Raw genomic sequence first — 22,228 nt, forward strand, 5'->3', positions numbered from 1 at the left:
AGGGCTACAGTAGAAAGGACATGCCGCCTGAGCTGTGATAGAGAGAGGGCTGCAGTAGAAAGGACATGCCATCTGAGCTGTGTTAAAGAGAGGGCTGCAGTAGAAAGGACATGCCACCTGAGCTGTGATAGAGAGAGGGCTGCAGTAGAAAGGACATGCCACCTGAGTTGTGATAGAGAGAGGGCTGCAGTAGAAAGGACATGCCATCTGAGCTGTGATAGAGAGAGGGCTGCAGTAGAAAGGATGTGAGGCCTGAGCTGTGATAGAGAGAGAGCTGCAGTAGAAAGGATGTGCGGCCTGAGCTGTGATAGAGAGAGGGCTGCAGTAGAAAGGATGTGCGGCCTGAGCTGTGATAGAGAGAGAGCTGCAGTAGAAAGGATGTGCGGCCTGAGCTGTGATAGAGAGAGGGCTGCAGTAGAAAGGACATGCCATCTGAGCTGTGATAGAGAGAGGGCTGCAGTAGAAAGGACATGCCGTTTGAGCTGTGATAGAGAGAGGGCTGCAGTAGAAAGGATGTGCGGCCTGAGCTGTGATAGAGAGAGGGCTGCAGTAGAAAGGATGTGCGGAATGAGCTGTGATAGAGAGAGGGCTGCAGTAGAAATGATGTGCGGCCTGAGCTGTGATAGAGAGAGGGCTGCAGTAGAAAGGACATGCCGTCTGAGCTGTGATAGAGAGAGGGCTGCAGTAGAAAGGACATGCCATCTGATCTGTGATAGAGAGAGGGCTGCAGTAGAAAGGACATGCCATCTGAGCTGTGATAGAGAGAGGGCTGCAGTAGAAAGGACATGCGGCCTGAGCTGTGATAGAGAGAGGGCTGCAGTAGAAAGGACATGCCGTCTGAGCTGTGATAGAGAGAGGGCTGCAGTAGAAAGGACATGCCGTCTGAGCTGTGATAGAGAGAGGGCTGCAGTAGAAAGGACATGCCACCTGAGCTGTGATAGAGAGAGGGCTGCAGTAGAAAGGACATGCCACCTGAGCTGTGATAGAGAGAGGGCTGCAGTAGAAAGGACATGCCATCTGAGCTGTGATAGAGAGAGGGCTGCAGTAGAAAGGACATGCGGCCTGAGCTGTGATAGAGAGAGGGCTGCAGTAGAAAGGACATGCCATCTGAGCTGTGATAGAGAGAGGGCTGCAGTAGAAAGGACATGCGGCCTGAGCTGTGATAGAGAGAGGGCTGCAGTAGAAAGGACATGCGGCCTGAGCTGTGATAGAGAGAGGGCTGCAGTAGAAAGGACATGCCGTCTGAGCTGTGATAGAGAGAGGGCTGCAGTAGAAAGGACATGCCGTCTGAGCTGTGATAGAGAGAGGGCTGCAGTAGAAAGGACATGCCATCTGAGCTGTGATAGAGAGAGGGCTGCAGTAGAAAGGACATGCCACCTGAGCTGTGATAGAGAGAGAGAGAGCTGCAGTAGAAAGGACATGCGGCCTGAGCTGTGATAGAGAGAGGGCTGCAGTAGAAAGGACATGCGGCCTGAGCTGTGATAGAGAGAGGGCTGCAGTAGAAAGGACATGCCGTCTGAGCTGTGATAGAGAGAGGGCTGCAGTAGAAAGGACATGCCATCTGAGCTGTGATAGAGAGAGGGCTGCAGTAGAAAGGACATGCCGCCTGAGCTGTGATAGAGAGAGGGCTGCAGTAGAAAGGACATGCGGCCTGAGCTGTGATAGAGAGAGGGCTGCAGTAGAAAGGACATGCCGTCTGAGCTGTGATAGAGAGAGGGCTGCAGTAGAAAGGACATGCCGTCTGAGCTGTGATAGAGAGAGGGCTGCAGTAGAAAGGACATGCCATCTGAGCTGTGATAGAGAGACGGCTGCAGTAGAAAGGACATGCCACCTGAGCTGTGATAGAGAGAGGGCTGCAGTAGAAAGGACATGCCGTTTGAGCTGTGATAGAGAGAGGGCTGCAGTAGAAAGGATGTGCGGCCTGAGCTGTGATAGAGAGAGGGCTGCAGTAGAAAGGATGTGCGGAATGAGCTGTGATAGAGAGAGGGCTGCAGTAGAAAGGATGTGCGGCCTGAGCTGTGATAGAGAGAGGGCTGCAGTAGAAAGGACATGCCGTCTGAGCTGTGATAGAGAGAGGGCTGCAGTAGAAAGGACATGCCATCTGATCTGTGATAGAGAGAGGGCTGCAGTAGAAAGGACATGCCATCTGAGCTGTGATAGAGAGAGGGCTGCAGTAGAAAGGACATGCGGCCTGAGCTGTGATAGAGAGAGGGCTGCAGTAGAAAGGACATGCCGTCTGAGCTGTGATAGAGAGAGGGCTGCAGTAGAAAGGACATGCCGTCTGAGCTGTGATAGAGAGAGGGCTGCAGTAGAAAGGACATGCCACCTGAGCTGTGATAGAGAGAGGGCTGCAGTAGAAAGGACATGCCATCTGAGCTGTGATAGAGAGAGGGCTGCAGTAGAAAGGACATGCGGCCTGAGCTGTGATAGAGAGAGGGCTGCAGTAGAAAGGACATGCCGCCTGAGCTGTGATAGAGAGAGGGCTGCAGTAGAAAGGACATGCCGTCTGAGCTGTGATAGAGAGAGGGCTGCAGTAGAAAGGACATGCCATCTGAGCTGTGATAGAGAGAGGGCTGCAGTAGAAAGGACATGCGGCCTGAGCTGTGATAGAGAGAGGGCTGCAGTAGAAAGGACATGCGGCCTGAGCTGTGATAGAGAGAGGGCTGCAGTAGAAAGGACATGCCGTCTGAGCTGTGATAGAGAGAGGGCTGCAGTAGAAAGGACATGCCGTCTGAGCTGTGATAGAGAGAGGGCTGCAGTAGAAAGGACATGCCATCTGAGCTGTGATAGAGAGAGGGCTGCAGTAGAAAGGACATGCCACCTGAGCTGTGATAGAGAGAGAGAGAGCTGCAGTAGAAAGGACATGCGGCCTGAGCTGTGATAGAGAGAGGGCTGCAGTAGAAAGGACATGCCGTCTGAGCTGTGATAGAGAGAGGGCTGCAGTAGAAAGGACATGCCATCTGAGCTGTGATAGAGAGAGGGCTGCAGTAGAAAGGACATGCCGCCTGAGCTGTGATAGAGAGAGGGCTGCAGTAGAAAGGACATGCGGCCTGAGCTGTGATAGAGAGAGGGCTGCAGTAGAAAGGACATGCCGTCTGAGCTGTGATAGAGAGAGGGCTGCAGTAGAAAGGACATGCCATCTGAGCTGTGATAGAGAGAGGGCTGCAGTAGAAAGGACATGCCACCTGAGCTGTGATAGAGAGAGGGCTGCAGTAGAAAGGACATGCCATCTGAGCTGTGATAGAGAGAGGGCTGCAGTAGAAAGGACATGTGGCCTGAGCTGTGATAGAGAGAGGGCTGCAGTAGAAAGGACATGCGGCCTGAGCTGTGATAGAGAGAGGGCTGCAGTAGAAAGGACATGCCGTCTGAGCTGTGATAGAGAGAGGGCTGCAGTAGAAAGGACATGCCATCTGAGCTGTGATAGAGAGAGGGCTGCAGTAGAAAGGACATGCGGCCTGAGCTGTGATAGAGAGAGGGCTGCAGTAGAAAGGACATGCCGTCTGAGCTGTGATAGAGAGAGGGCTGCAGTAGAAAGGACATGCCGTCTGAGCTGTGATAGAGAGAGGGCTGCAGTAGAAAGGACATGCCACCTGAGCTGTGATAGAGAGAGGGCTGCAGTAGAAAGGACATGCCACCTGAGCTGTGATAGAGAGAGAGAGAGCTGCAGTAGAAAGGACATGCGGCCTGAGCTGTGATAGAGAGAGGGCTACAGTAGAAAGGACATGCGGCCTGAGCTGTGATAGAGAGAGGGCTGCAGTAGAAAGGACATGCCATCTGAGCTGTGTTAAAGAGAGGGCTGCAGTAGAAAGGACATGCCGTCTGAGCTGTGATAGAGAGAGGGCTGCAGTAGAAAGGACATGCCAACTGAGCTGTGATGGAGAGAGGGCTGCAGTAGAAAGGACATGCCATCTGAGCTGTGTTAGAGAGAGGGCTGCAGTAGAAAGGACATGCCACCTGAGCTGTGATAGAGAGAGGGCTGCAGTAGAAAGGACATGCCGTCTGAGCTGTGATAGAGAGAGGGCTGCAGTAGAAAGGACATGCCATCTGAGCTGTGTTAGAGAGAGGGCTGCAGTAGAAAGGACATGCCACCTGAGCTGTGATAGAGAGAGGGCTGCAGTAGAAAGGACATGCGGCCTGAGCTGTGATAGAGAGAGGGCTGCAGTAGAAAGGACATGAGGCCTGAGCTGTGATAGAGAGAGGGCTGCAGTAGAAAGGACATGCGGCCTGAGCTGTGATGGAGAGAGGGCTGCAGTAGAAAGGACATGCGGCCTGAGCTGTGATAGAGAGAGAGAGCTGCAGTAGAAAGGACATGCCGTCTGAGCTGTGATAGAGAAAGGGCTGCAGTAGAAAGGACATGCGGCCTGAGCTGTGATAGAGAGAGGGCTGCAGTAGAAAGGACATGCCAACTGAGCTGTGATGGAGAGAGGGCTGCAGTAGAAAGGACATGCCATCTGAGCTGTGTTAGAGAGAGGGCTGCAGTAGAAAGGACATGCCACCTGAGCTGTGATAGAGAGAGGGCTGCAGTAGAAAGGACATGCCATCTGAGCTGTGATAGAGAGAGGGCTGCAGTAGAAAGGACATGCCACCTGAGCTGTGATAGAGAGAGGGCTGCAGTAGAAAGGACATGCCACCTGAGCTGTGATAGAGAGAGGGCTGCAGTAGAAAGGACATGCCATCTGAGCTGTGATAGAGAGAGGGCTGCAGTAGAAAGGACATGCCACCTGAGCTGTGATAGAGAGAGGGCTGCAGTAGAAAGGACATGCCATCTGAGCTGTATTAGAGAGAGGGCTGCAGTAGAAAGGACATGCCATCTGAGCTGTGATAGAGAGAGGGAGGGCTGCAGTAGAAAGGACATGCGGCCTGAGCTGTGATAGAGAGAGGGCTGCAGTAGAAAGGACATGCCATCTGAGCTGTGATAGAGAGAGGGCTGCAGTAGAAAGGACATGCCATCTGAGCTGTGATAGAGAGAGGGCTGCAGTAGAAAGGACATGCCGTCTGAGCTGTGATAGAGAGAGGGCTGCAGTAGAAAGGACATGCCATCTGAGCTGTGATAGAGAGAGGGCTGCAGTAGAAAGGACATGCGGCCTGAGCTGTGATAGAGAGAGGGCTGCAGTAGAAAGGACATGCGGCCTGAGCTGTGATAGAGAGAGGGCTGCAGTAGAAAGGACATGCCGTCTGAGCTGTGATAGAGAGAGGGCTGCAGTAGAAAGGACATGCGGCCTGAGCTGTGATAGAGAGAGGGCTGCAGTAGAAAGGACATGCCACCTGAGCTGTGATAGAGAGAGGGCTGCAGTAGAAAGGACATGCCATCTGAGCTGTGATAGAGAGAGGGCTGCAGTAGAAAGGACATGTGGCCTGAGCTGTGATAGAGAGAGGGCTGCAGTAGAAAGGACATGCGGCCTGAGCTGTGATAGAGAGAGGGCTGCAGTAGAAAGGACATGCCGTCTGAGCTGTGATAGAGAGAGGGCTGCAGTAGAAAGGACATGCCATCTGAGCTGTGATAGAGAGAGGGCTGCAGTAGAAAGGACATGCGGCCTGAGCTGTGATAGAGAGAGGGCTGCAGTAGAAAGGACATGCCGTCTGAGCTGTGATAGAGAGAGGGCTGCAGTAGAAAGGACATGCCGTCTGAGCTGTGATAGAGAGAGGGCTGCAGTAGAAAGGACATGCCATCTGAGCTGTGTTAGAGAGAGGGCTGCAGTAGAAAGGACATGCCACCTGAGCTGTGATAGAGAGAGAGAGAGCTGCAGTAGAAAGGACATGCGGCCTGAGCTGTGATAGAGAGAGGGCTACAGTAGAAAGGACATGCGGCCTGAGCTGTGATAGAGAGAGGGCTGCAGTAGAAAGGACATGCCATCTGAGCTGTGTTAAAGAGAGGGCTGCAGTAGAAAGGACATGCCGTCTGAGCTGTGATAGAGAGAGGGCTGCAGTAGAAAGGACATGCCACCTGAGCTGTGATAGAGAGAGGGCTGCAGTAGAAAGGACATGCCATCTGAGCTGTGTTAGAGAGAGGGCTGCAGTAGAAAGGACATGCCATCTGAGCTGTGATAGAGAGAGGGCTGCAGTAGAAAGGACATGCCGTCTGAGCTGTGATAGAGAGAGGGCTGCAGTAGAAAGGACATGCCATCTGAGCTGTGTTAGAGAGAGGGCTGCAGTAGAAAGGACATGCGGCCTGAGCTGTGATAGAGAGAGGGCTGCAGTAGAAAGGACATGAGGCCTGAGCTGTGATAGAGAGAGAGGGCTGCAGTAGAAAGGACATGCGGCCTGAGCTGTGATGGAGAGAGGGCTGCAGTAGAAAGGACATGCGGCCTGAGCTGTGATAGAGAGAGAGGGCTGCAGTAGAAAGGACATGCCATCTGATCTGTGATAGAGAGAGGGCTGCAGTAGAAAGGACATGCCGTCTGAGCTGTGATAGAGAAAGGGCTGCAGTAGAAAGGACATGCCGTCTGAGCTGTGATAGAGAAAGGGCTGCAGTAGAAAGGACATGCGGCCTGAGCTGTGATAGAGAGAGGGCTGCAGTAGAAAGGACATGCCAACTGAGCTGTGATGGAGAGAGGGCTGCAGTAGAAAGGACATGCCATCTGAGCTGTGTTAGAGAGAGGGCTGCAGTAGAAAGGACATGCCACCTGAGCTGTGATAGAGAGAGGGCTGCAGTAGAAAGGACATGCCATCTGAGCTGTGATAGAGAGAGGGCTGCAGTAGAAAGGACATGCCACCTGAGCTGTGATAGAGAGAGGGCTGCAGTAGAAAGGACATGCCACCTGAGCTGTGATAGAGAGAGGGCTGCAGTAGAAAGGACATGCCATCTGAGCTGTGATAGATAGAGGGCTGCAGTAGAAAGGACATGCCACCTGAGCTGTGATAGAGAGAGGGCTGCAGTAGAAAGGACATGCCATCTGAGCTGTATTAGAGAGAGGGCTGCAGTAGAAAGGACATGCCATCTGAGCTGTGATAGAGAGAGGGAGGGCTGCAGTAGAAAGGACATGCGGCCTGAGCTGTGATAGAGAGAGGGCTGCAGTAGAAAGGACATGCCATCTGAGCTGTGATAGAGAGAGGGCTGCAGTAGAAAGGACATGCCATCTGAGCTGTGATAGAGAGAGGGCTGCAGTAGAAAGGACATGCCATCTGAGCTGTGATAGAGAGAGGGCTGCAGTAGAAAGGACATGCCGTCTGAGCTGTGATAGAGAGAGGGCTGCAGTAGAAAGGACATGCCATCTGAGCTGTGATAGAGAGAGGGCTGCAGTAGAAAGGACATGCGGCCTGAGCTGTGATAGAGAGAGGGCTGCAGTAGAAAGGACATGCGGCCTGAGCTGTGATAGAGAGAGGGCTGCAGTAGAAAGGACATGCCGTCTGAGCTGTGATAGAGAGAGGGCTGCAGTAGAAAGGACATGCCGTCTGAGCTGTGATAGAGAGAGGGCTGCAGTAGAAAGGACATGCCACCTGAGCTGTGATAGAGAGAGGGCTGCAGTAGAAAGGACATGCCATCTGAGCTGTGATAGAGAGAGGGCTGCAGTAGAAAGGACATGTGGCCTGAGCTGTGATAGAGAGAGGGCTGCAGTAGAAAGGACATGCGGCCTGAGCTGTGATAGAGAGAGGGCTGCAGTAGAAAGGACATGCCGTCTGAGCTGTGATAGAGAGAGGGCTGCAGTAGAAAGGACATGCCATCTGAGCTGTGATAGAGAGAGGGCTGCAGTAGAAAGGACATGCGGCCTGAGCTGTGATAGAGAGAGGGCTGCAGTAGAAAGGACATGCCGTCTGAGCTGTGATAGAGAGAGGGCTGCAGTAGAAAGGACATGCCGTCTGAGCTGTGATAGAGAGAGGGCTGCAGTAGAAAGGACATGCCGTCTGAGCTGTGATAGAGAGAGGGCTGCAGTAGAAAGGACATGCCACCTGAGCTGTGATAGAGAGAGAGAGAGCTGCAGTAGAAAGGACATGCGGCCTGAGCTGTGATAGAGAGAGGGCTACAGTAGAAAGGACATGCGGCCTGAGCTGTGATAGAGAGAGGGCTGCAGTAGAAAGGACATGCCATCTGAGCTGTGTTAAAGAGAGGGCTGCAGTAGAAAGGACATGCCGTCTGAGCTGTGATAGAGAGAGGGCTGCAGTAGAAAGGACATGCCAACTGAGCTGTGATGGAGAGAGGGCTGCAGTAGAAAGGACATGCCATCTGAGCTGTGTTAGAGAGAGGGCTGCAGTAGAAAGGACATGCCACCTGAGCTGTGATAGAGAGAGGGCTGCAGTAGAAAGGACATGCCGTCTGAGCTGTGATAGAGAGAGGGCTGCAGTAGAAAGGACATGCCATCTGAGCTGTGATAGAGAGAGGGCTGCAGTAGAAAGGACATGCGGCCTGAGCTGTGATAGAGAGAGGGCTGCAGTAGAAAGGACATGAGGCCTGAGCTGTGATAGAGAGAGAGGGCTGCAGTAGAAAGGACATGCGGCCTGAGCTGTGATGGAGAGAGGGCTGCAGTAGAAAGGACATGCGGCCTAAGCTGTGATAGAGAGAGAGGGCTGCAGTAGAAAGGACATGCCATCTGATCTGTGATAGAGAGAGGGCTGCAGTAGAAAGGACATGCCGTCTGAGCTGTGATAGAGAAAGGGCTGCAGTAGAAAGGACATGCGGCCTGAGCTGTGATAGAGAGAGGGCTGCAGTAGAAAGGACATGCCAACTGAGCTGTGATGGAGAGAGGGCTGCAGTAGAAAGGACATGCCATCTGAGCTGTGTTAGAGAGAGGGCTGCAGTAGAAAGGACATGCCACCTGAGCTGTGATAGAGAGAGGGCTGCAGTAGAAAGGACATGCCATCTGAGCTGTGATAGAGAGAGGGCTGCAGTAGAAAGGACATGCCACCTGAGCTGTGATAGAGAGAGGGCTGCAGTAGAAAGGACATGCCACCTGAGCTGTGATAGAGAGAGGGCTGCAGTAGAAAGGACATGCCATCTGAGCTGTGATAGAGAGAGGGCTGCAGTAGAAAGGACATGCCACCTGAGCTGTGATAGAGAGAGGGCTGCAGTAGAAAGGACATGCCACCTGAGCTGTATTAGAGAGAGGGCTGCAGTAGAAAGGACATGCCATCTGAGCTGTGATAGAGAGAGGGCTGCAGTAGAAAGGACATGCCGTTTGAGCTGTGATAGAGAGAGGGCTGCAGTAGAAAGGATGTGCGGCCTGAGCTGTGATAGAGAGAGGGCTGCAGTAGAAAGGATGTGCGGAATGAGCTGTGATAGAGAGAGGGCTGCAGTAGAAAGGATGTGCGGCCTGAGCTGTGATAGAGAGAGGGCTGCAGTAGAAAGGACATGCCGTCTGAGCTGTGATAGAGAGAGGGCTGCAGTAGAAAGGACATGCCATCTGATCTGTGATAGAGAGAGGGCTGCAGTAGAAAGGACATGCCATCTGAGCTGTGATAGAGAGAGGGCTGCAGTAGAAAGGACATGCGGCCTGAGCTGTGATAGAGAGAGGGCTGCAGTAGAAAGGACATGCCGTCTGAGCTGTGATAGAGAGAGGGCTGCAGTAGAAAGGACATGCCGTCTGAGCTGTGATAGAGAGAGGGCTGCAGTAGAAAGGACATGCCACCTGAGCTGTGATAGAGAGAGGGCTGCAGTAGAAAGGACATGCCATCTGAGCTGTGATAGAGAGAGGGCTGCAGTAGAAAGGACATGCGGCCTGAGCTGTGATAGAGAGAGGGCTGCAGTAGAAAGGACATGCGGCCTGAGCTGTGATAGAGAGAGGGCTGCAGTAGAAAGGACATGCCGTCTGAGCTGTGATAGAGAGAGGGCTGCAGTAGAAAGGACATGCCATCTGAGCTGTGATAGAGAGAGGGCTGCAGTAGAAAGGACATGCGGCCTGAGCTGTGATAGAGAGAGGGCTGCAGTAGAAAGGACATGCGGCCTGAGCTGTGATAGAGAGAGGGCTGCAGTAGAAAGGACATGCCGTCTGAGCTGTGATAGAGAGAGGGCTGCAGTAGAAAGGACATGCCGTCTGAGCTGTGATAGAGAGAGGGCTGCAGTAGAAAGGACATGCCATCTGAGCTGTGATAGAGAGAGGGCTGCAGTAGAAAGGACATGCCACCTGAGCTGTGATAGAGAGAGAGAGAGCTGCAGTAGAAAGGACATGCGGCCTGAGCTGTGATAGAGAGAGGGCTGCAGTAGAAAGGACATGCCGTCTGAGCTGTGATAGAGAGAGGGCTGCAGTAGAAAGGACATGCCATCTGAGCTGTGATAGAGAGAGGGCTGCAGTAGAAAGGACATGCGGCCTGAGCTGTGATAGAGAGAGGGCTGCAGTAGAAAGGACATGCGGCCTGAGCTGTGATAGAGAGAGGGCTGCAGTAGAAAGGACATGCCGTCTGAGCTGTGATAGAGAGAGGGCTGCAGTAGAAAGGACATGCCATCTGAGCTGTGATAGAGAGAGGGCTGCAGTAGAAAGGACATGCCACCTGAGCTGTGATAGAGAGAGGGCTGCAGTAGAAAGGACATGCCATCTGAGCTGTGATAGAGAGAGGGCTGCAGTAGAAAGGACATGTGGCCTGAGCTGTGATAGAGAGAGGGCTGCAGTAGAAAGGACATGCCGCCTGAGCTGTGATAGAGAGAGGGCTGCAGTAGAAAGGACATGCCGTCTGAGCTGTGATAGAGAGAGGGCTGCAGTAGAAAGGACATGCCATCTGAGCTGTGATAGAGAGAGGGCTGCAGTAGAAAGGACATGCGGCCTGAGCTGTGATAGAGAGAGGGCTGCAGTAGAAAGGACATGCCGTCTGAGCTGTGATAGAGAGAGGGCTGCAGTAGAAAGGACATGCCGTCTGAGCTGTGATAGAGAGAGGGCTGCAGTAGAAAGGACATGCCATCTGAGCTGTGATAGAGAGAGGGCTGCAGTAGAAAGGACATGCCACCTGAGCTGTGATAGAGAGAGAGAGAGCTGCAGTAGAAAGGACATGCGGCCTGAGCTGTGATAGAGAGAGGGCTACAGTAGAAAGGACATGCGGCCTGAGCTGTGATAGAGAGAGGGCTGCAGTAGAAAGGACATGCCATCTGAGCTGTGTTAAAGAGAGGGCTGCAGTAGAAAGGACATGCCGTCTGAGCTGTGATAGAGAGAGGGCTGCAGTAGAAAGGACATGCCAACTGAGCTGTGATGGAGAGAGGGCTGCAGTAGAAAGGACATGCCATCTGAGCTGTGTTAGAGAGAGGGCTGCAGTAGAAAGGACATGCCACCTGAGCTGTGATAGAGAGAGGGCTGCAGTAGAAAGGACATGCCGTCTGAGCTGTGATAGAGAGAGGGCTGCAGTAGAAAGGACATGCCATCTGAGCTGTGTTAGAGAGAGGGCTGCAGTAGAAAGGACATGCCACCTGAGCTGTGATAGAGAGAGGGCTGCAGTAGAAAGGACATGCGGCCTGAGCTGTGATAGAGAGAGGGCTGCAGTAGAAAGGACATGAGGCCTGAGCTGTGATAGAGAGAGGGCTGCAGTAGAAAGGACATGCGGCCTGAGCTGTGATGGAGAGAGGGCTGCAGTAGAAAGGACATGCGGCCTGAGCTGTGATAGAGAGAGAGAGCTGCAGTAGAAAGGACATGCCGTCTGAGCTGTGATAGAGAAAGGGCTGCAGTAGAAAGGACATGCGGCCTGAGCTGTGATAGAGAGAGGGCTGCAGTAGAAAGGACATGCCAACTGAGCTGTGATGGAGAGAGGGCTGCAGTAGAAAGGACATGCCATCTGAGCTGTGTTAGAGAGAGGGCTGCAGTAGAAAGGACATGCCACCTGAGCTGTGATAGAGAGAGGGCTGCAGTAGAAAGGACATGCCATCTGAGCTGTGATAGAGAGAGGGCTGCAGTAGAAAGGACATGCCACCTGAGCTGTGATAGAGAGAGGGCTGCAGTAGAAAGGACATGCCACCTGAGCTGTGATAGAGAGAGGGCTGCAGTAGAAAGGACATGCCATCTGAGCTGTGATAGAGAGAGGGCTGCAGTAGAAAGGACATGCCACCTGAGCTGTGATAGAGAGAGGGCTGCAGTAGAAAGGACATGCCATCTGAGCTGTATTAGAGAGAGGGCTGCAGTAGAAAGGACATGCCATCTGAGCTGTGATAGAGAGAGGGAGGGCTGCAGTAGAAAGGACATGCGGCCTGAGCTGTGATAGAGAGAGGGCTGCAGTAGAAAGGACATGCCATCTGAGCTGTGATAGAGAGAGGGCTGCAGTAGAAAGGACATGCCATCTGAGCTGTGATAGAGAGAGGGCTGCAGTAGAAAGGACATGCCGTCTGAGCTGTGATAGAGAGAGGGCTGCAGTAGAAAGGACATGCCATCTGAGCTGTGATAGAGAGAGGGCTGCAGTAGAAAGGACATGCGGCCTGAGCTGTGATAGAGAGAGGGCTGCAGTAGAAAGGACATGCGGCCTGAGCTGTGATAGAGAGAGGGCTGCAGTAGAAAGGACATGCCGTCTGAGCTGTGATAGAGAGAGGGCTGCAGTAGAAAGGACATGCCGTCTGAGCTGTGATAGAGAGAGGGCTGCAGTAGAAAGGACATGCCACCTGAGCTGTGATAGAGAGAGGGCTGCAGTAGAAAGGACATGCCATCTGAGCTGTGATAGAGAGAGGGCTGCAGTAGAAAGGACATGTGGCCTGAGCTGTGATAGAGAGAGGGCTGCAGTAGAAAGGACATGCGGCCTGAGCTGTGATAGAGAGAGGGCTGCAGTAGAAAGGACATGCCGTCTGAGCTGTGATAGAGAGAGGGCTGCAGTAGAAAGGACATGCCATCTGAGCTGTGATAGAGAGAGGGCTGCAGTAGAAAGGACATGCGGCCTGAGCTGTGATAGAGAGAGGGCTGCAGTAGAAAGGACATGCCGTCTGAGCTGTGATAGAGAGAGGGCTGCAGTAGAAAGGACATGCCGTCTGAGCTGTGATAGAGAGAGGGCTGCAGTAGAAAGGACATGCCATCTGAGCTGTGATAGAGAGAGGGCTGCAGTAGAAAGGACATGCCACCTGAGCTGTGATAGAGAGAGAGAGAGCTGCAGTAGAAAGGACATGCGGCCTGAGCTGTGATAGAGAGAGGGCTACAGTAGAAAGGACATGCGGCCTGAGCTGTGATAGAGAGAGGGCTGCAGTAGAAAGGACATGCCATCTGAGCTGTGTTAAAGAGAGGGCTGCAGTAGAAAGGACATGCCGTCTGAGCTGTGATAGAGAGAGGGCTGCAGTAGAAAGGACATGCCAACTGAGCTGTGATGGAGAGAGGGCTGCAGTAGAAAGGACATGCCATCTGAGCTGTGTTAGAGAGAGGGCTGCAGTAGAAAGGACATGCCACCTGAGCTGTGATAGAGAGAGGGCTGCAGTAGAAAGGACATGCCGTCTGAGCTGTGATAGAGAGAGGGCTGCAGTAGAAAGGACATGCCATCTGAGCTGTGTTAGAGAGAGGGCTGCAGTAGAAAGGACATGCGGCCTGAGCTGTGATAGAGAGAGGGCTGCAGTAGAAAGGACATGCGGCCTGAGCTGTGATAGAGAGAGGGCTGCAGTAGAAAGGACATGCCGTCTGAGCTGTGATAGAGAGAGGGCTGCAGTAGAAAGGACATGCCAACTGAGCTGTGATAGAGAGAGGGCTGCAGTAGAAAGGACATGCGGCCTGAGCTGTGATAGAGAGAGGGCTGCAGTAGAAAGGACATGCCGTCTGAGCTGTGATAGAGAGAGGGCTGCAGTAGAAAGGACATGCCGTCTGAGCTGTGATAGAGAGAGGGCTGCAGTAGAAAGGACATGCCATCTGAGCTGTGATAGAGAGAGGGCTGCAGTAGAAAGGACATGCCACCTGAGCTGTGATAGAGAGAGAGAGAGCTGCAGTAGAAAGGACATGCGGCCTGAGCTGTGATAGAGAGAGGGCTACAGTAGAAAGGACATGCGGCCTGAGCTGTGATAGAGAGAGGGCTGCAGTAGAAAGGACATGCCATCTGAGCTGTGTTAAAGAGAGGGCTGCAGTAGAAAGGACATGCCGTCTGAGCTGTGATAGAGAGAGGGCTGCAGTAGAAAGGACATGCCAACTGAGCTGTGATGGAGAGAGGGCTGCAGTAGAAAGGACATGCCATCTGAGCTGTGTTAGAGAGAGGGCTGCAGTAGAAAGGACATGCCGCCTGAGCTGTGATAGAGAGAGGGCTGCAGTAGAAAGGACATGCCGTCTGAGCTGTGATAGAGAGAGGGCTGCAGTAGAAAGGACATGCCATCTGAGCTGTGTTAGAGAGAGGGCTGCAGTAGAAAGGACATGCGGCCTGAGCTGTGATAGAGAGAGGGCTGCAGTAGAAAGGACATGAGGCCTGAGCTGTGATAGAGAGAGAGGGCTGCAGTAGAAAGGACATGCGGCCTGAGCTGTGATGGAGAGAGGGCTGCAGTAGAAAGGACATGCGGCCTGAGCTGTGATAGAGAGAGAGGGCTGCAGTAGAAAGGACATGCCATCTGATCTGTGATAGAGAGAGGGCTGCAGTAGAAAGGACATGCGGCCTGAGCTGTGATAGAGAGAGGGCTGCAGTAGAAAGGACATGCCAACTGAGCTGTGATGGAGAGAGGGCTGCAGTAGAAAGGACATGCCATCTGAGCTGTGTTAGAGAGAGGGCTGCAGTAGAAAGGACATGCCACCTGAGCTGTGATAGAGAGAGGGCTGCAGTAGAAAGGACATGCCGTCTGAGCTGTGATAGAGAGAGGGCTGCAGTAGAAAGGACATGCCACCTGAGCTGTGATAGAGAGAGGGCTGCAGTAGAAAGGACATGCCACCTGAGCTGTGATAGAGAGAGGGCTGCAGTAGAAAGGACATGCCATCTGAGCTGTGATAGAGAGAGGGCTGCAGTAGAAAGGACATGCCACCTGAGCTGTGATAGAGAGAGGGCTGCAGTAGAAAGGACATGCCATCTGAGCTGTATTAGAGAGAGGGCTGCAGTAGAAAGGACATGCCATCTGAGCTGTGATAGAGAGAGGGAGGGCTGCAGTAGAAAGGACATGCGGCCTGAGCTGTGATAGAGAGAGGGCTGCAGTAGAAAGGACATGCCATCTGAGCTGTGATAGAGAGAGGGCTGCAGTAGAAAGGACATGCCATCTGAGCTGTGATAGAGAGAGGGCTGCAGTAGAAAGGACATGCCGTCTGAGCTGTGATAGAGAGAGGGCTGCAGTAGAAAGGACATGCCATCTGAGCTGTGATAGAGAGAGGGCTGCAGTAGAAAGGACATGCGGCCTGAGCTGTGATAGAGAGAGGGCTGCAGTAGAAAGGACATGCGGCCTGAGCTGTGATAGAGAGAGGGCTGCAGTAGAAAGGACATGCCGTCTGAGCTGTGATAGAGAGAGGGCTGCAGTAGAAAGGACATGCCGTCTGAGCTGTGATAGAGAGAGGGCTGCAGTAGAAAGGACATGCCACCTGAGCTGTGATAGAGAGAGGGCTGCAGTAGAAAGGACATGCCATCTGAGCTGTGATAGAGAGAGGGCTGCAGTAGAAAGGACATGTGGCCTGAGCTGTGATAGAGAGAGGGCTGCAGTAGAAAGGACATGCGGCCTGAGCTGTGATAGAGAGAGGGCTGCAGTAGAAAGGACATGCCGTCTGAGCTGTGATAGAGAGAGGGCTGCAGTAGAAAGGACATGCCATCTGAGCTGTGATAGAGAGAGGGCTGCAGTAGAAAGGACATGCGGCCTGAGCTGTGATAGAGAGAGGGCTGCAGTAGAAAGGACATGCCGTCTGAGCTGTGATAGAGAGAGGGCTGCAGTAGAAAGGACATGCCGTCTGAGCTGTGATAGAGAGAGGGCTGCAGTAGAAAGGACATGCCATCTGAGCTGTGATAGAGAGAGGGCTGCAGTAGAAAGGACATGCCACCTGAGCTGTGATAGAGAGAGAGAGAGCTGCAGTAGAAAGGACATGCGGCCTGAGCTGTGATAGAGAGAGGGCTACAGTAGAAAGGACATGCGGCCTGAGCTGTGATAGAGAGAGGGCTGCAGTAGAAAGGACATGCCATCTGAGCTGTGTTAAAGAGAGGGCTGCAGTAGAAAGGACATGCCGTCTGAGCTGTGATAGAGAGAGGGCTGCAGTAGAAAGGACATGCCAACTGAGCTGTGATAGAGAGAGGGCTGCAGTAGAAAGGACATGCCATCTGAGCTGTGTTAGAGAGAGGGCTGCAGTAGAAAGGACATGCCACCTGAGCTGTGATAGAGAGAGGGCTGCAGTAGAAAGGACATGCCGTCTGAGCTGTGATAGAGAGAGGGCTGCAGTAGAAAGGACATGCCATCTGAGCTGTGTTAGAGAGAGGGCTGCAGTAGAAAGGACATGCGGCCTGAGCTGTGATAGAGAGAGGGCTGCAGTAGAAAGGACATGCGGCCTGAGCTGTGATAGAGAGAGGGCTGCAGTAGAAAGGACATGCCGTCTGAGCTGTGATAGAGAGAGGGCTGCAGTAGAAAGGACATGCCATCTGAGCTGTGATAGAGAGAGGGCTGCAGTAGAAAGGACATGCGGCCTGAGCTGTGATAGAGAGAGGGCTGCAGTAGAAAGGACATGCCGTCTGAGCTGTGATAGAGAGAGGGCTGCAGTAGAAAGGACATGCCGTCTGAGCTGTGATAGAGAGAGGGCTGCAGTAGAAAGGACATGCCATCTGAGCTGTGATAGAGAGAGGGCTGCAGTAGAAAGGACATGCCACCTGAGCTGTGATAGAGAGAGAGAGAGCTGCAGTAGAAAGGACATGCGGCCTGAGCTGTGATAGAGAGAGGGCTACAGTAGAAAGGACATGCGGCCTGAGCTGTGATAGAGAGAGGGCTGCAGTAGAAAGGACATGCCATCTGAGCTGTGTTAAAGAGAGGGCTGCAGTAGAAAGGACATGCCGTCTGAGCTGTGATAGAGAGAGGGCTGCAGTAGAAAGGACATGCCAACTGAGCTGTGATGGAGAGAGGGCTGCAGTAGAAAGGACATGCCATCTGAGCTGTGTTAGAGAGAGGGCTGCAGTAGAAAGGACATGCCACCTGAGCTGTGATAGAGAGAGGGCTGCAGTAGAAAGGACATGCCGTCTGAGCTGTGATAGAGAGAGGGCTGCAGTAGAAAGGACATGCCATCTGAGCTGTGTTAGAGAGAGGGCTGCAGTAGAAAGGACATGCGGCCTGAGCTGTGATAGAGAGAGGGCTGCAGTAGAAAGGACATGAGGCCTGAGCTGTGATAGAGAGAGAGGGCTGCAGTAGAAAGGACATGCGGCCTGAGCTGTGATGGAGAGAGGGCTGCAGTAGAAAGGACATGCGGCCTGAGCTGTGATAGAGAGAGAGGGCTGCAGTAGAAAGGACATGCCATCTGAGCTGTGATAGAGAGAGGGCTGCAGTAGAAAGGACATGCGGCCTGAGCTGTGATAGAGAGAGGGCTGCAGTAGAAAGGACATGCCAACTGAGCTGTGATGGAGAGAGGGCTGCAGTAGAAAGGACATGCCATCTGAGCTGTGTTAGAGAGAGGGCTGCAGTAGAAAGGACATGCCACCTGAGCTGTGATAGAGAGAGGGCTGCAGTAGAAAGGACATGCCATCTGAGCTGTGATAGAGAGAGGGCTGCAGTAGAAAGGACATGCCACCTGAGCTGTGATAGAGAGAGGGCTGCAGTAGAAAGGACATGCCACCTGAGCTGTGATAGAGAGAGGGCTGCAGTAGAAAGGACATGCCATCTGAGCTGTGATAGAGAGAGGGCTGCAGTAGAAAGGACATGCCACCTGAGCTGTGATAGAGAGAGGGCTGCAGTAGAAAGGACATGCCATCTGAGCTGTATTAGAGAGAGGGCTGCAGTAGAAAGGACATGCCATCTGAGCTGTGATAGAGAGAGGGAGGGCTGCAGTAGAAAGGACATGCGGCCTGAGCTGTGATAGAGAGAGGGCTGCAGTAGAAAGGACATGCCATCTGAGCTGTGATAGAGAGAGGGCTGCAGTAGAAAGGACATGCCATCTGAGCTGTGATAGAGAGAGGGCTGCAGTAGAAAGGACATGCCATCTGAGCTGTGATAGAGAGAGGGCTGCAGTAGAAAGGACATGCCATCTGAGCTGGAAGCCTGAAATAAATCTAGCAAAGCAATTGGAGGAGTGAATGTGGAGATCTCTTGATCCATGCAATGTACAGGGCTGGTTCTAGGTTTGTCAGATTTTTATTTTTTTTACATTAATCATGGGGTAACCGCTTTAAGGGCCTGTTCACATGGTGTACTTAGATTTGAATTTCGGTAAAACACAAGTGAAATCCACCAACAAAATGCATCCCATTAATTTCAGTGCCAGTTGTGCACCATACTTCATAAGGTATAATTTTATTTTAAATACAAGGCACTCAAAAAAAAACCATTTATGATTCTTGATGCTTATTCCGGACAGAAACCACAGAGGGTATCCAGCCTATTTAATGGACATAGAATCCTTACCATGCAAACTGCAAATTCTTGCAGAAATCTGAGGTCAGCCTCGGACTCCACTGTAAATAATAATACAGTCTGTATTTCTGCCATGCGAACATATTCTTAAAATGGATTTGAAATACTGATAAAATGCACAAGTGTGAATAATGCCTTACATACAGGCTACATTCACGAGTCATGAGTTTGGCATATGGTTCATTTATTTTAACACTTTCTGGACTTCCGTTTTTTTTCAAAGATGGCTCCCATATAACTGCCGGGTGCATGTTGTTTTAAATAGCAGACGCTCGGGGCTAATGTCTGTGATCGCTGATAATACTGATCGCAGACAGTTAAACCTTCCAATACCGTGGTCAAAATGTGACAGCAGCATCTGAAAGCTTTTAAACCAGAAGCCGCGCACTTCCCCACCTGGGACGACTTCCCCTGGCTGAGATCGGGGAGACCTAAACCTGTACAAGGTCTCCAGGCCGTTTACTAGTTTATCCCAATGCTAGCCTGCAGGTGGCAGCACTGCAATGGAATATACTGTATTCTGTAATGGATAGAAATCCATTACAGAAAACAAATGGCAATCTAATGATTGCATTTTATAGTCACCTAGGGTGACTCAAAAAAAAAAGTTTCTTAAAAATATTAAAATGCAAATCACCCCCTTTAACTAGATTTAAAAAAGAATAAAATAATTAAACATCATGAGCATCGCAGCCTCCAAAAACCCTCGTACTATTAAAATATCAAAATATGGCAAATGGCATAACAGTAAAAAAAAGAAATAAATGGGCGATTCGCGATTTTTTCATCACTTCACCTCTCAAATTTTTTTTATAAAAAATGATCAAAAAGTCATACACGCTTTTAAAACAAAACCCAACCCATAAAACTGTGGCGGAATAGTTTTATTTATTTTTTTCAATTTCACCACATTTTGTATTTTTGTCCAACTTCCCACTACATTGTATGCAATACTAAACGGTGCCATTAAAAGGTACAACTTGTCACGCAAAAAACAAGCCTTCCTACTGCAATATGAACAGAAAAATTTAAAATGTATGACTTTGGAAATGCTGGGAGTAAAAAAACAAAAAATGAAAATTGCAAGGTCCTAAAGGGGTTAAAGGACAGCGTCAACTAGCATAAAATTGTCGATGGAACATATAGAAAAATCTAAAAGTATTCAAGAATAGGTTGGTGGTACACAGAATAATATATGAGGTTGGTTTCACTGGCATGGATGCTGCCATTTCTAGAGATGGGGAGAAACTACATTATGGGATAAATAACATTAAAGAGGATCTGTCACCGCTACCGACATGTCTGGTTTAATAGCTTCTTGCATTCCCCATGTAATAACTATTCTGGAGCCTCTATTCTTATGGCTCTATGTTGTGCCATTCCTTTATTATTTCTACTAGAAGTTATGAATGAATTGCTATTAGCCTTCAGTAAAGGTACAGAGGGGAGGTAACCAGTTGGGGGCGTGTACCTGCACAGACTGAAAACGATAGCACTGATTGGATAGAGTGAGTCTGTGCAGGTACACGCCCCCAACTTGTTACCTCCCCTCTGTACCTTTACTGAAGGCTAATAGCAATGTATTCATAACTTCTAGTAGAAATAATAAAGGAATGGCACAACATACAGACATAAGAATAGAGGCTCCAGAATAGTTATTACATGGGGAATGTTTGTAGCTATTAAACCAGACATGTCAGGAGTGGTGACAGATCCTCTTTAAAGTGAGGGTTGGAAATGTAAGGAATGCATTATGACTATGCAGGCGACCTCTGTGTCTCTATGAGATGAGCGCACTCATTGGTTTCGTTTTTCACAGTGTCTGACAAATGTGATATTATATTTTGTATATAGGTTCAAAGAACGTTCATCAGAATCTTCCAGTTTCAGGAAAAAGCAAGAATGAAATAAAGGGACATTGTAGAAGGTACAGTTTTATTAACCTCTGGATTGTAATGTGAAACAGAGAGGGGCTATCCTGGTGCGGCATGCTGTATTACGGATACGTTCTTCCATAGCTGCATTGCTTCTTTTAGAGGACGTCATACAGAGGCGTTTACAGTGACACAGACGTCAATATTAACCAGGCACTAATTCTAATGTTTTCATTGCCGTTTAGAGTCCATACAGCAGCTACAACGGCCATGGAAGAGATCCGTGAGCAAATCACTTGCCTTTCTGTGAATGAGAACAACTGTGATGGCTGAAAATACTGCAAAAACAATATATCAAGGATTTATTTATTTTTACTTATTTTGCTTGTACCTTACTACAATCCGTTACCTAAATAACATGTATTTATATACTTACATATTTTACCCCACCGACCCCAGTACACTGGATGTTTCCATTTCTCCAATAAAAACTTCATAAAAGATTAAAACAAAAACAAAAAAGGTCTGCATGAATACCATTTCTGCTTATTAGCAAGTAAGGCTTTGGCTACATTTTTCAAGACCTTACCATATACTACAGTTGAAAGTCATTCCTTCAGCTCTCGGTCCAGAGACTCCGGTACAGCAATGGTCCCCATGATCTCATAGGAAACAATATTGTACCAGGCATTTATCACAATCCCTTTAAAAAGCACATTATTAAAATCAGACAGAAGCTGCACTTGTAGTAAGTCTGGCATATGCTGTGCTTATATCCTCCTGGTCCTTGGCTTTAATAAGACTGCATCTTAATGCGGATGTGCCAAGTTTAGAAGTTATCCCCTATTCACAGAATAAGGAATAGCTAACAGATTCCTGGGGGTCCGACCGCTGAGCAGGAGTCCTCTTATCTGGATCTGATGGAGTGGCCGGTCGGGCATGTGCCATGCAGCTCCATTTACTGTCTATTAGTACCAATAGCCAAGGGCTGTACTCCAGTGGTCCGATAGAAAATGAATGGAGCAGCAGAGTGCATACCCGACTTTTATCTCCATCAGAGTGGGTTTCATTGATTAGAAAAAAAAAAAGTCTGATCTCCCTGATAACATACACACCATTCCCCCCATTAAGGCCCTAGCAGTGACCCCAATAACCTACACAAAGTTTGACATTGTACCTTGTAAACCTTTCTTCCAGAAACAGCATCACACATGTCCATGTCCAGGCCTTAGTACAACACTGCAGACAACCTGTGAACAGAAACTGTGATGTTTTTTTGGGGGGGGCTTCCGAGTGTTTCTGTGGGCTTTCGGGTCCATGCCTCAGCACCGCAAAAGATAGATGTCCTATCTTTTGCCATCACAGGCTCATTCATGTCAATGAGTCTGCATCCACGATTGGCTGGTGCCCAAGTTTTACGGATTGCTATTTGCGGTTCGCAGCATAGGTGTGGTGACTATACAGCCGTGTGAATGGGCCCGAAGAAGGCTCGTTTTTCTAATCATAGACAATCCCTTTCAATGTGTTTTCCCTGAATATTTTGTGCCAAAAATGTCCCAGAGGTCATTCTACCCTACATATCATGCTGCCAGGATTCTAGGCAGTACCTATGTCTGTACTTAAAGAGGCTCTATCACCATATAGCCTGGTAGGGTTGATCCAGCTGTGTAAAACGATACTTGTCTTTTTTGTAGGTGCAAGCACTTGCAAACTAATCCTCTTTGCTGCTTGGCAAGCAGCAGAAGACGCAGTGTGCACTCAGTGTGCTAGCAAACCAGTACGCAGGCGTGAGAAATCAGTGCTAGATGTGAAGTCTAAGGCTTCTTTCACACGGGCGTCATGGATTTGGGCCGGATAAGATGTGGGTGCGTCGCGGGAAAATGCGCAATTTTTCCGCGCGAGTGCAAAACATTTTAATGCGTTTTGCACGCGCGGGAGAAAAATCGGCATGTTTGGTACCCAGACCTGAACTTCTTCACAGAAGTTCGGGTTA

The 22,228-nt window shown here is 50.6% G+C and overlaps 1 protein-coding gene across 2 annotated transcripts in view; it reads left to right on the plus strand.

Annotated features, from left to right (window-relative positions):
* FAM216A (family with sequence similarity 216 member A) overlaps positions 1-20,750 on the plus strand; it is a 52,324-nt gene extending 31,574 nt beyond the window's left edge. For both annotated transcript variants that reach the window (XM_040416079.1, XM_040416080.1), the window contains exons 5-6: positions 20,216-20,288; positions 20,481-20,750. In XM_040416079.1, coding sequence (XP_040272013.1) covers positions 20,216-20,288; positions 20,481-20,568 — 161 coding nt within the window. In that variant the 3' untranslated portion in view covers positions 20,569-20,750. The remainder of the gene's footprint in view (positions 1-20,215; positions 20,289-20,480) is intronic.
* Positions 20,751-22,228: the final 1,478 nt, after the last annotated feature.

This window comes from Bufo bufo, chromosome 2, assembly GCF_905171765.1.
Source record: "Bufo bufo chromosome 2, aBufBuf1.1, whole genome shotgun sequence".
NCBI classification, from domain to species: domain Eukaryota; kingdom Metazoa; phylum Chordata; class Amphibia; order Anura; family Bufonidae; genus Bufo; species Bufo bufo.